The following is a 13,559-nucleotide window of genomic DNA, read 5'->3' as shown; positions in this document are numbered from 1 at the left end:
GTAATAATCAGTAACCCGATTCTAAAACTATAATGTTAAATATCATAATATTATTAATGTTTTTATAATATTTTATGATTATGATAATATCATTAAATCCACGTAGTTGAGCATTAATATTTTGACACTTGTAACTTTCAAAGACGGAAAAAGTTTACCGCTTCATTCAGCAAATAAGCGACGTCGTCCTTGGCTGAGGACCAATCAGAACAAATCAACACAGCTGTAAAGCATGTGACCATTGATGGCGAAGTTTGTTGAAGGTTTCGGTGTTATTTTCTAGTAAGTTGTTGGAGCTATGGAGAGAACTAAGGAGAGGAGCCGTTCTAAAAAGGTACAATAGACTGAATAGTTAACTCGAATAATTACCATATCATTTTATGCCGTTGTTAATCAGATCGAATGTGCTATAGCTGCGAAAAATCAAAACTTAGCTAATCACATCATCTAAGATTCCATTGCTAAACCTTAGAGCTGCAACAGACTGCTCTCGTTTGATTTCGCAAGAATAACAAACAATTATTAAACAAATTAATTTCACTACATAGTTACATCGAGATACATATTTTAGCACGACATAATTAATTAACAATATCATATTTTAACATTAATATGTAAATTTAAACAAAATGCTCAAAACACTTATCACACACATGATAAGATTATTAGATACATATTTTATGATGTTCATTTGTGAAACAATTATCTTATTATTGTATAAATGGATCTGTACATATGCTATTACTACAATTTTTTTTGTTAACAGGCAAGGAAAGCGTCAAGAGAGGATGAGGATGAAATTGGAGAGCCCTCTGAGCCCAATTTTGAACCGGTCCTTACGCCAGAGATTGCTGAACTGCTGAGAAAAGAGGTGGAAAGAAATGGGTCTGCTACTGATTCCTCTCAAGAGCAGACCAGCAGCCCTGAAGAGGAACCCGTGGTCACGGCCCCAACAGAAATTGAGCAGTCTGTTGAAGAAGCATCGGTGGTTACAGAAGAGGAGGAAAAAACGACCGAAGTCGTTTCCAGCTTCCATGACTTGTCTCTCAGCACAGAAGAAATCAAGACTTTTGATTCGCACGTCACAATGCATGTGAGAGCAAGTGCTCCAATGTCACTCTATCCATCCTTGCCAATGGAGCAGGATCTGCTTTTCCCTGAACCAACAGCTCCAGAAGCCCCACCAGAGCCTTTTCTTAACGACGAACTGCTCAAGGAGGTCGTCCCTCTAAATGAAGCTCAACTCTCTGCTCTCTATTTCAACCATGAGATTGCCATGACACAGGAGTTTGTAGCTGAATTTCACGAGACACAAAAAGGACTGCAGTCTCATCCCTTGTATGATCTCTTATCGTCTTACCTGCAAATGAGGACCAGGTTGCTGAGTGGTCAAATGGAATTGGAGCAGTTGACGAGCGAGGCCAAGGCCAAACAGGAAACCATCTGGACCCCTGGGGAGGCTATTGTAACTGAAAAGGGAAAGTGCATGGATGGCGTCTCAGTGTCAGTTTCGCACACCTTCCCCACTGCGGATATGAACCAGGAAGAGTTAGGCGTCTTGAACAGGAACTTGTCCTCCATCAGGGGTTTATTAAATGAAAGTCTCAGTCTATTTGCGTACCGAGCAGAAGTTCTTCGTCTTCAGGTTTGTACGCAACACCTACAATTTAACAGCGTAAATTCAAGTTTTAATTTTTAGGTGGAACAGTTGTTGCAAGAGATGCTGATTTTGTATGCAAATGTGCCTCAAAGTACTCCTGTGCAGCTGCTGCCTCCTCGGCCGCCTGCAACTGCTTTGTGGAATGTGATTTCAATCCTTTTTCACTTCAGCAAGAAACACATCAAAGACAAAATATTTATCGAGAATGTAAGAGGATGGTTGTTAAGGCTGGGTGCCACTCTGCTCCGCGTTGCAACAGCCAAAGATCACATTTTTCTGTTGCTGCACGTCATTACAAGTCCCCCTGGCGTGACTCAATGGGCCACTCCTCTGATCCAGGTGAGATACTTCATTGACAAACATTACACCAGTAGTCTTGATTTTAGCGCAGTTAAAATCTTGGTAGTCTCACCAGCGCAGGCCGGCTAAACGGCTGAAGCAAAATTTAAGCCCAACTGCGGCTGATAAATAGTTAAAATTGAAATTTGAAGGGTCAAAGACATTTTTCTTTCTCCAGCACTTCAATATATTTGAATTTTTGACTCGCGCAGCTTAGCCAAAGTCAAGGCAGCCAACCACATTTCCAAAAATTAGCCCGCTGGCGCGACGCAGCCACGCTGGCTGACAATGAGACCTCTAATCAATTAGAGCTTTACTAAGGAGTTTAAAGTAATATTAAACAGTTTTCTAATGATTTTTCGCTTGATTTTGATCCCTCTTGTCGCGATCTATCCAATGGGTTGCGAATTTAAAGCTAAATTTCCCTCTTTGCGAAATAAATCATAATTCCCATATAGAACACAATTGATGCTCGCCGCTTGATTGGCATGCAAACTTTTGAGCTGATTTTCTCATGGAAAACTGGGATTTTTCAGCATTTTTTTATTAATTATTTTGATAGTATTTCAATTAAAGGTTAAGAGGATTTTTCACAAATTTACCTAAATAATCACTCGCTATCTGAAAGTTTTACAAAAAGCTGATTTTTTAATCTCAAATAGGTTCCATTGTGGAACGTCATTGAATCCTATCCGAGCACAAACTCAGCCTTGTTGGACCACGCTGTGGCTATGATTTCACTATTGATGAATCCTCCGGTGGAGGTTGAAAAGCCCTATGAACACAATAGCTGGGTCCTGCTGGACGACGAAGGCGAGGAAGAAATTCAGTCCGGCCTGGCAGAGAACGACCTGGTGGCACTGCTCAACCAGGTGCCAATTGACGGTATCTTCAGACACGTCCTTGGCATCCAAAGAAGAGAAAGCAACGAGATATACATTCCTGAGAGTGCTTCTGAGAGCAGCTTATTGCGACTTCTGGCGTTTGCATCGTCACTAGTTCTTCTTCTGGGGAATGGCCTCCAGACTTACAACTCAAACAAATACAAGCAATTCGCCAAACGGCTGAGTCGCTTGGTTAGACACACGGTTCAGTATGTCTCAGATGTTTGGGAGATCTTCAGAGTGGGTGCCAGCCAACGAGGACATGACCCAATCATGCTGGCTAGACTCCAGGTTTGAATTTAAACAGACAAAATTTTATTATTTAATTCTTGCCTTGGTTGTAGGTGGAATATGACAATCTCCTTCTAAGAGCCACGCAGTGCATATTTTCGTCCCAGAAACTCGGCGCTTGGCAGTTTTTGGCTATAATTCCTTACAACGTTACTTCGTGTCAAGTATTGTGGCAGCTATTTTGCTTGCTTCACCACGAATACCAGCAGGAAATGTCTGGTAGCAACTACCAAAGAGGTACACGCACATGAGATCAGCTAGAATAATTTATCTGTACTAACCTCTGCTACTGGCACAGATTGGAAAAAGGAGCTGTCGCAAACAAATGAAGAATTTGAGTCTAAACTAAGCACTATGCCCGAAGCAGAGGTTTACTTTCTCCTCAACACTTTTGCCAACATGGCGATGGCTCGTGGACCAGAAGACATAGATTTTGTGTTGGAAGTGACGCTAGATTTGTTTCGAGTAAACTGAATAATTAAGAATATAGTTTTTATACAAATAAATTTTATCCTTAGGTTGGATTTTCCAGTAGGAAAACACAAGACATCTGTAGTAAGACTTGTCGAAGTTTGCTATCCAATTTAGCTGAAAAGTACCCCTATTTGATGTCAAAACTATTGGGCGCTTTGAAGGAAGACCTGGAGAGTGTCGGCAAGGTACTTGAATCCAAATGTGCATTTTCGTTTTTACTCTATCACTATTTTGCAGCTAAGCATATACTTGGTGAAAGAGCTGCCAATGAAATTGTGGCGGCCTGATGAAGAGGACTTAAAAATACTTGCAGAGTGGCTGCTCTGCAACCCCAGCACTCTGCAGAGCTTAGTCGCACGCTCAATTCTTGGATCTCTAGACTGGAGTTCTCTAGAATGGCAACTGCAACTTGACGTTGCTCTCCTTGTGGTTGATACTTGTTTGCGCCACGCACCCGAAAAGTCTGGCCCTGTTAGTCCTGGAACTGTAGCAGAAGGTGTTTCGTCGCTCGCTGCAATGGTATATTTTTTGTTTGATACTTTGGAAACTAATAACTTTGTTGTAGGTTCGCAGCCAGTCTTCGCCAGAGCAGAGTTTGATTTCCTGGTCGTGGGGGTTGATTTCGCGCTTGAGACTGCACACCAACGACAGTAGGAATCTAAAGGCTGACGTGATGAACATGGTGACAGACGTGGAGGACACCGAGGTCCTGTTAAAAGGAGTGAAAGAGAAAGAGCCAATAGCCTGCTTTGTCACTTTGCTGGCCACAACTTGGGGGCACAGTATCCCGCTGATTTGCTCCAAAGGATTCCCACTGTTGTCCACTCTCCTCTCCCACGCAAAGTATGACGCGGTCTGTGAATCCCTCAACTTCATCATGCCTCTCTTCATGCCGTGCGTCGATTCACTGACCAGCAACAAAGACTTCACTTCGGTCTTTCTGACGCTGATTACTGCTGATCGAGGCTACATGAAAATGGCTAAAAGTTTGCTCATAACGGAGTCTCCAGGGCCCGTCCTAAAACAGGTTGCCAACATGATTCAAGCACAGTTCTTAAACTTTGACAGGCAATTTCAAGCTTAATTCAATTTGGCCATATTTTAATCTCAATTCTCTAGGTATCACCTTGAATCACCCCATGCACTCTCTGAGTTATGGCTGTCGGTTCTCTTCGGCTATCCAGAGTGGGCAAAAGATTCATCCATCATTCACCTGCTTGATATCACTCTGAAAGAATCATTTCCTCACCATTACGCCAGAGATGTGGCTACCAATAAAATTCGGGACATCATCCGACAAGGGATAATGAAGCAAGGTACTCATTTTTGTTTTTTCTTGAAAGTGCCCTTCAACTTTTGCAAAACTTTATTAATTGAATTTTTTTAATTAACTTACCAACTTAACCAAAAAGTTTTTAGTGATTCATTTAATTTACAGGAATTATTGTCACCTCAGATGTTGATGTTTCACCTGCCTTATACGGTTTAAAAATTGCAGGAAATGCCTTATCATCTATCATAAGCTGGGTGTCCATGAACTCTGGAACAAATTCCCTCTTAGGCAGAGTTTCCTGTCCAGAGGCGCCCTGGCTAGCTTTGTTTGTGATTGAAACGGAGCAAGAAGAGTTTGAGATTAGTAATGGACTCTGGAGGCAATTTGTTGTGGAGCTTGCTGATTTGAATAAAACTAATCTTGACCAAGCCATGAAAGTAAGAGCGCAAGTGATGATCAAAACTAATTATTAATAATTTGCAATATACAGAAAGCTTCTAGCACCCTAAAAGTGGCGCCGATTCCTACTTCTTACCTAGCCATTTATAGATGGGCTCAACAGGCCCTGGACACTTCTCTTGATCACCCACTGTTGCCAATCTTTTGGCAAAAGTTTTTTACACTTTACCTAATGAGAGTTCCACGCAGCGAAATCAACTCAGTAGATCGTGGATCAGTGGGCTTAAAGTATAATCTTCAGCACCATGAATTTCAATTTTCTTAAATATTTTGTTACCTGTAGGTTTTTTGAGGGAATGGTTAACACAAATTACTTGAAAAGACTGAAAAGAAGACTGGTTGATGCAGCTGAGCTCTATGAAACGAGAGCCACCGACCCGGGTTTTACAGGCGAAGGAGCTGAGGAGGAAGGTGGAGAGAGGAGACTTCTGCATGGGCAAACCGCAAAGTTTGTTATCATTTGAACGCCTAGTTTTGTTTTGATATAAATATATTTTGTAGATTGCTGAAAACATTCAGCTTTTGGATGGACGAGACCATTCTGCATGAACCGAATTTGTATTTGCCTGCTTTACCTGCACAATATGATCCAAACAAACTGGGAAAACTACTCTATGGAGACATGGTAATATTCTTCTTCACTCCAAATTTGTTTCATGGTTTTGATTTTTTTTTTTTTGAAATTTAGAACAATTGGCTGGAGTTCTTGGATGTTGAAGAGATTCAAGAAAAAAGGAGAGAGGCAGTAAGAGACTGGAACACCCAGCACATAAGGTTTTTATTTAATCAAATTTGCGTGTTTTACGGTATGTTTGATTTTTTTCAGGATCATTGACTTTAAAAATTCATTCAAGAACGAGGATAGTTCTTCTGCATTATCAAGAATGCTGAGTCGACTTCACACTTACGAACGGCCAGTTGCTGCTCCTGCGCTTAGGATTTTCAAAAACGTTGTGCCATTCCTTCCACGAGAGGAACTCCTCAATGCTGCAGTAACGTTATCAAGTTTGGAAAGCAATTTCAAACCCCTCTTTGAATTCGCACTGTAGGAAAAAAAATAACATTGATTATATTCTTTGAATGACCATGTGTTTAACAGGGCCCACGCATTGCACACATCAGAGTTGGCCGCTTTGGACTGCACCCTACTGGAACAGATTTCTATCCTGTATAAAGAGATTGACGTCCAGGTGCCTCTTGTTAAGTGGTGTGACCCAGCTGCAAGGAAGAAGTCTGGAGCCAAGGAATGTGCTGGTGCATTTCGAAGGACCCTTCAGGTGATATTTGAAAAAAAAATCCACTCACTGATCCTCTTACTATACTAACATATTATTTAGATTCGTGAGTGGAGAGCCAACTCGAGCGCAAAGCACCAAATTGGAGAGAATAGGAAGGATCACCAGAGCCTGATTTCCAAAAGCCTCCAGCCTCCGCCCCAAAAAGTCTGCCATTCCGCTGTGTATTTAGAAAATCTGGTCAACAAGCTAGTGTCAGAGCGAGGATTCGACGAAACAGGTGTTGCTGTCTTTTACTACCTGGTCGCACGATACACAGAAGAAACCTCTTTCTACCCACCAACCAAACAACTGCTCTCTTCCTGCCTGGAACAGTTAGGCCAAGTGTTCATCAGCAGGTCTGAGAGTGAGTGCGAAAAGCTGCTGAACAAAATTCTGTCAGCCCCACACCTCACTGGTCTCCTCAGTCCACATTTTTCGCCGCACCTGGCCCCGACACCCACATTTTTGTCCATGTACGCCAAAGTTGTTGGTGCCTCAAACCCCGACATGTGCTTTGCAATCCTTTCAAAATTTGATGTGACGCAGTGGCTTGTCAAGAGTAGACCAAGACTTAAGGAAATATCTGAATTCATTCAAAGCCTTGGACAAGCTCTCATCATCTCTGGCAAAGAGCCCCAGGAAGATCGTCTCATTCTCCATGAGGTATTTTTCTTTTTTTTATTAAATTAAAAAGTCTCTAGTGTATATTTTTTCAGACGTATTTGTCTCACCTTCAAAAGATCTTGATGCACAACTTTCCTGAACATTATGGAGAAATTCTTAATCTTGTGCTCAAACTCTCTGATGCACAAACTTTATCACTGGATGTTTGGTGGTCTGTCCTTGATGCTCTAACGCCAAATGATCTGCACAAGTTGAGGCAAGGGGGTGGACTGAAAGACCAATTACGAATTTACGCTACTCAGCAACGACTGCTTGATTTTAAAGTGGTAAGTTGTAGGCATTTCTTGCCTGATAATTAGAATAAGAAGCTAGAATTCTTGCTTTATTGTGACACATCAAACGACCCCTGAGGTTTCCTCGATTAAGGTCGCGGTTGCGCCCTCAGGCTCTCTCACGATGGAGCACGCGGATGAGTGTCCAGCTGGTCTTGTAGATTCGTATTTTTAATTCCGTTTCTTAAATGTTTCGCATGACTTGTATCGCCGGCATGTGCGTCTATTCATTTCGGCATGGGATATGCTCGTTTATTTTCACCTTCTTACGGTGTCGCTGCATCTGAATCTGACTGATCAGCCAGGAGCTTAAGAGTTCTCTCCCCGCACACGTTGAATACGCGGTATTTTCTCAATCGTCAGACAACGCCGAGCTTCCCTTGTACGTGAAATGTATATCATGAATTTGCGTTTTAACCTGTATTGGACGTGAGCATACTCGCAAGTTAGGTCTCGTTCCTGCTTCTTTCTCTTGACCCTGGTTTCCTCCACGTTGTAAGAGCAGCAATGTGGGGAAATTTCCTGATTTCTTGGCTCGCGATTTGTCGATGCATGTATTCTTCCTGCTGTGCCCGGACAGGTCCGCCCCGGGACACACGTATTGCGTATCGGAGTTTTGTCAGCGGTCGTGTCATTCCCCACGACCCGATGTCTCGCTGTCCAACTTCACCGTTTTCCTCTTCTCGGAAAAGTTCGTACTCGTCGTCAATTGAAATGCGGGTGGCCTCTCAGGAAGAGGAATGAACCTCACTGTTTCATGGCAAACGACACACTAATTTATTTCATACTACGCACTTTTTGCGCGCACTCGTAGATAAATTACTGCCTTAATGAATTCTTGGGATATAGCATCGATGAACAAAAATTTGAAAATTGCAGTCCATGAAACACCCGTCTCTAAAAATATGTAAATTGAAAATTCGCTTCATCCCTTTTTTATTTTAACTACAGATAGTTTCCGTACACATTTTCATTGATAAAAAATTCCTTATATTAAATAGCATAAAATTAAAGACATTTAGTATACAATGTTTAAATTTCTTGATCTCTTATTATGCGCAACCTTTTTCACAGATATGTGAAACAGCTGCATTGCTTGCCGATTATTTCAAGAGAGAGCGGTTGCAGTATGGCTTGCATGGCGTGTACCCAAAATACAGAACATATGTCAATCCACTCAGCGTATTTTTCTCGATGGTTGGGCACACCCTTGTGATCGGCACTCTGAACCAGGCGCGAGGCGCACTTGGAGACTCGCTGTCGGAGCAGCTGTGGCCCATTCTGCACGACCTGTTCGCACCTTGGGTTCTTCCCTGGGCCGGTCACCGACAGCAAACGGCCGCCTGGATCCAGCAGTTCACCGACGATAAAACAGTGCTCCTGCCCTGGACCGCTCAAGACGCACCTGTTGCCAAAATAATGTGTGACTCCTACGTTGAAATCCTAAGCTTCCTGCTTGACACTCTTCCTGCCTCGACCAACACGCTTTGCTTCGTATTTCAACTGTACGCTCTCAACTATGCAGACGTGTCTGAACACGTTCTCTCAGTCATTCACCACAGCTTTCTGGCTCTGCCCTGGGATCGGTTTTGGCCGAGGGTCATAGATGTGGAAGCAATGACCAAGCTGTCCGACCAGTATTTGCCCCAGAACCACCTTTTCCTTGGTGCGGTGTTTATCCAGGCATGTTTGTGTTTTCATTTGTGGAAATTTGGTTTACAATTTTTATTTCTAGGTGCCGTGGCTGGTGTGGATCCAGAAGTTTCCCAGCGACAAAAATCACCTGCATCTGATGAGTTTGCTGGTGAAGCTGTCATCCGAGCCCAGTGTCAAGCAGAATCCAAAAGTTGTTGTCCTGATCAACGACTGCAGTCAACAACTATCCTGGCATTTGGTCGACTCTGGCAGCTATGACCAAGTGCTGAACTGGTTCGTCATGAGCTCAGACGCCAGGGTTGTGTTGCCTGGCCACCCTGAGCTGCATCCTGTAGATGTGGCCGTGTTTCATCTACTCCAGGAAATATCTGGTAAGGCTCTGAGAGTTCTGAGAGAGTGAACATCGTGATTGAATATTGTGTTTTTATTTTCAGGATTTACAACTCATACTAAGTATTTTCATTCCACGACCGTTCGCAAAAGGCTTGCTTTCATGAGAGCTTGCGCGAAATTGCTAAACTCTTGCTCAACACGTTTCAAAGCACTGATTTCTAAAAATCCTGAAGCGTTTGTAAAAGCTCTTCACAAACTCTTGGACCAAACTGAAGACATCATATCGCAAAGTATTTCATATTTTTTTCTACATTTTAAATATCTAAAAGCATTAAAAATTTCAGCTGTGCCACTTGGCCAGCAAATCTCTGAAAGTGGTCTTCTAGTAGGCGAGCTATTAAGTGGCACTCTCAACAGCGCTACACTGAGCGAGGTTTTGGTCAAGGGTCTCAAGCAATGGCTATCCACGCACACTGGAGGCAGTTTAGTGGTCCTTGGTCTGCTCAAAGCCGCGACTATCAGCGTGTCAGATCAGAAAACATTGGGCACTATTATGGAAAGCACCCTTGAGTCATTTTTCAGAGACCATTCAGGTAATTTAATATGATACTTCTTCTCCTACCTTTCTCTCAAACTGTCTAAAAGAGTATTTAAAAACGAACACTCAACTTAGATTTTGAAGCTTTATATTTTGTACCGACGAAATTTTAGCTTTTAATTGATTCTCTATTTAATTTCAGTGCCAAACACAAACTGGGCTAGAGCAGTTTCCATTCTGCAGCCAGCAGTGCCGTCACAAGGAGGAAAAGAGCCACTAGAACATTTTTTGGTCAACGAAGGCCAGATTTTTAGTATTTACGCTCTCCACCTGAAACTAGGACAGCAGGAACACTCATTCACAGAGTTGATCACATTGCTTCCAGCAATCAAGATCAGTGAAGAAACTGAGCAGAAGATTCCCCTCCTGTGGAACGCGGTTTTGCTTCTTATCCAAAGCGGCACACAACATGAGAAACTGCCTGACAAGCTTGTCAAACACGTTCTTGCGTTTTGCGTGCACCTGGCGAATGTTGGGGAAGACAAGGGATGGGACCTGCTCGGAGCCATCGGACTGAGGAAACAGACGCAGGCGTCAGTCAGACTGCGCATTTTGGCCAGGTTCACTGCAGCCCTTGTTTTTGCCCAGTTCCCTAAGCTGGGCGAAGAATACAAATGCAGACATGAGTCGACATCACCTGGCGCCTTAGGCAACCTGAGTTCGTCTTCATTGTGAGTATTTTCATGTTAACGAATTGATCGCCATATATGATGTTTCGCTCATTAGGAGCTTGCAAGATGACACTGCCTATAGTCCAACAGCTCAAACGCTGCAAGCAGTTGCCTCACTGGAGTCGATGTCGCAAGCAAAGCTGAACCCACCTGAATTAAAAGAAGTTGTGAGCGATGCCATCAACAAGATAAGGGATCAAAACACTAGCCTTGAAAATATTGAGGTTATCTTTGCTGATATAGCTCGGCAACTCTATAAAACCATCATTTTGTGATATCGATTTTGATTTTTACTGAATTGATTATTGATAGCGAAAGAGAATTAAAATTGTGTTACGCTGTATTCTATCTTTTAATGACTTAAATAAAGAGTAGAGTAACATTTAATTTGAACTTGTCTTTCATTCAAATTGGCTCGACGAAGGCGCTGCCCAAATGAAGGTTTTTCATATTATCACTTAATCGCTGTATATATTGCTAACCTTTTTTTTAAGATTTCCTGCAAATCTTATCATGTGTAAATATGGCAATTTTACCCCCATATGCATGCAAGTTCGAACAGAAAATGAATGCAGCTAGCTACGTGAACGTTCAATAGCAATATGGCTCGAAATCATGGGAAATATTTTTCTCAAAAAGCCTTGGCCAGGGGTATAGCATTGGAAGCACCAGACGGAGGATGGGGCTGGGCTGTTGTTCTAGCATTTGGATTAAATCATGTAAGATTTATAACGCATTTATTACCGTAGTAGAATTAAAACAGAAAATGCTTTCAGATTTTTATTGTAGCCGTCATCCAAAACTTTTCACTGATATATTCAAATGCTATTGAAGGCTTTGGCATAACTGTCGCGAACCTGTCTCTAATCCTCAATATTAACTCGGCGGTGAACAATGCGCTAGGTTTGTCGTACTTATATGCAGTGTTTCTAGAACTAAATAACTTTAAAATGACACAGGTCTGCTGAATGGGCCACTACTAAAAAAATATTCGTGCCGACAAGTCGCAGTTTTCGGCGGACTTCTTGTGTTTAGTGGCACATATTTAACTTCGATGGCAGTTTCCATGCCGTACTTCATCATGTCCTTCGGAGTGATTTTCGGAAAGCACTAAAAATCCATATATCTTTTTGAACGGAGTTTGAAACATTTCTGCAATACTTTCAGGTCTCGGTTTTTCGTTAGTGAGTCCAGCAAGTGTATATTCAATCAACTCGTATTTCACAAAAAGGAGGGCGCGCGCCATGGGCCTTGCGATGACAATTAGCGGTCTAGGCAATGTACTATTGCCCCTGGCCGTGAGTTTCTTGCTCAGGTATTACACCGCCTCGCAGACAATGCTCATTGTGGCCGCACTTGTGTTGCACTGCGTCCCAGCCTCGCTCCTCCTGCAGCCGGTACAGTGGCACAGGGTGCCAGTCAAGGAGCAGGTGCCGCTGCTGCCTCAGGAGGGCGACGACACCCTGCAAACGGTGCCCAGGAGAACAAGGACGGCGACTTTGACCTCGGTGGACGTCGGAAACTCGTTGTTTGCTGTGGCGGACGGAGACCACGACGATCAGTATCAGCAAAGGCTGCCCAAGCTAGGTAGGAGCGTTTCACAGCAACGGTAAAAAACGTTATTTCAGTTTTACTTCACAATTCGAGATTTTACTCTAAAAATAGGAAAAATTCTGATCAAATCATGGAAGAGGACACAAACTCGCTGGAAAATATCAGTCTCACGATCAGAGATGACAGCTCCAGTGATGGAAATGAGGAATTCGACACGAGTGCAGAAACTCAGTCGCCAGAACAAGTATAGAAGTTGTACGCAGCGGGCTACATGGATTGACAAAAATGTATTTTTACAGGGCCAAGAAAATAAATCCTGTTTCGGAAAAATCGTCGATCTATTTGATCTTGACTTACTGACCAATCCAACTTACGTCATAACTGCAGCAGGAATCGCTTTGGCCTTCTGTGCAGAAATTAATTTTTTCCTTCTGACTCCAGTGATATTCAAAGAGCTGCATGGCTTCGACACATACCAAATCGCGAAATACCAGTCTTCGCTAGCTACCACAGACTTAATATTTAGGTTCGACAAAACAGTTAAAAAATTTGAAAAAATAATCATTTAAGTGAACAAATGCAGATTACTAGCACCTTACATTGCTGAATTCCTAAAACTATCAAACAGATCGATGTACCTCATTAGCATCGTGGGATTGTCCTTATTTAGAGCACGTAAGTTCAAAGAGGATTAAATTTGTGTGTTAAAACGAGAGAAATTCAACAGTGGTCATGATCTTCCTGGAATATGAATATGTGATGGTGATGGGATTATTTTTGGGAATGGCCAAAGGAGTTCGGACAGTTTTCATGCCGCTAATTCTACCAGCAATTGTTCCGTTGCACAGACTTCCATCAGCCATCGGACTTTCAATGTTGATGAAATCAATAGCCTTCATGACTCTGGGGCCTGTCTTTGGTAAGTTGACTAAAGAATATGACTATCTAACCTGGAATTGACGTTTTTCTATCAGGAACTATTAAAGACGTGACTGGCTCTTTCGTCTACGTTGTTATCGCAATCAACATAGTAGCAATGCTAACAGCAGTTGTTTGGCTTACTAAAGATTTCTGCTTCAAAAAGAAACCTACTGAGGACTGAGGCATGATTTTGGAAAATAAATAAATAGAGTG

General features: G+C 42.4%; 2 protein-coding genes across 2 annotated transcripts; both read left to right on the top strand.

Moving 5' to 3' along the window:
* Positions 1-176: 176 nt before the first annotated feature.
* Epg5 (ectopic P-granules autophagy protein 5) lies at positions 177-11,258 on the top strand. The gene is made up of 25 exons (XM_065477619.1): positions 177-334; positions 767-1,645; positions 1,700-1,999; positions 2,662-3,174; positions 3,228-3,411; positions 3,473-3,639; positions 3,693-3,833; positions 3,886-4,167; positions 4,214-4,716; positions 4,768-4,964; positions 5,147-5,358; positions 5,412-5,608; positions 5,664-5,828; positions 5,882-6,005; positions 6,069-6,154; positions 6,207-6,425; positions 6,480-6,657; positions 6,718-7,320; positions 7,374-7,607; positions 8,688-9,296; positions 9,349-9,640; positions 9,704-9,892; positions 9,947-10,195; positions 10,343-10,871; positions 10,927-11,258. Exons 1-25 carry the CDS (start codon positions 299-301, stop codon positions 11,144-11,146), a joined length of 7,308 nt encoding a protein of 2,435 aa, XP_065333691.1. The 5' UTR covers positions 177-298; the 3' UTR covers positions 11,147-11,258.
* Positions 11,259-11,352: 94 nt separating this feature from the next.
* Positions 11,353-13,535, top strand: LOC135935360 (monocarboxylate transporter 5-like). Its single transcript, XM_065477627.1, has 9 exons — positions 11,353-11,590; positions 11,648-11,774; positions 11,831-11,973; positions 12,038-12,480; positions 12,537-12,669; positions 12,725-12,951; positions 13,009-13,100; positions 13,153-13,344; positions 13,400-13,535. Exons 1-9 carry the CDS (start codon positions 11,474-11,476, stop codon positions 13,525-13,527), a joined length of 1,602 nt encoding a protein of 533 aa, XP_065333699.1. The 5' UTR covers positions 11,353-11,473; the 3' UTR covers positions 13,528-13,535.
* Positions 13,536-13,559: the final 24 nt, after the last annotated feature.

The sequence above is a fragment of the Cloeon dipterum genome, chromosome 2, assembly GCF_949628265.1.
Source record: "Cloeon dipterum chromosome 2, ieCloDipt1.1, whole genome shotgun sequence".
Lineage (NCBI taxonomy): Eukaryota > Metazoa > Arthropoda > Insecta > Ephemeroptera > Baetidae > Cloeon > Cloeon dipterum.
Note: the sequence above shows the minus strand (reverse complement) of the source record. Positions and strands in the feature narration are given on the sequence as shown.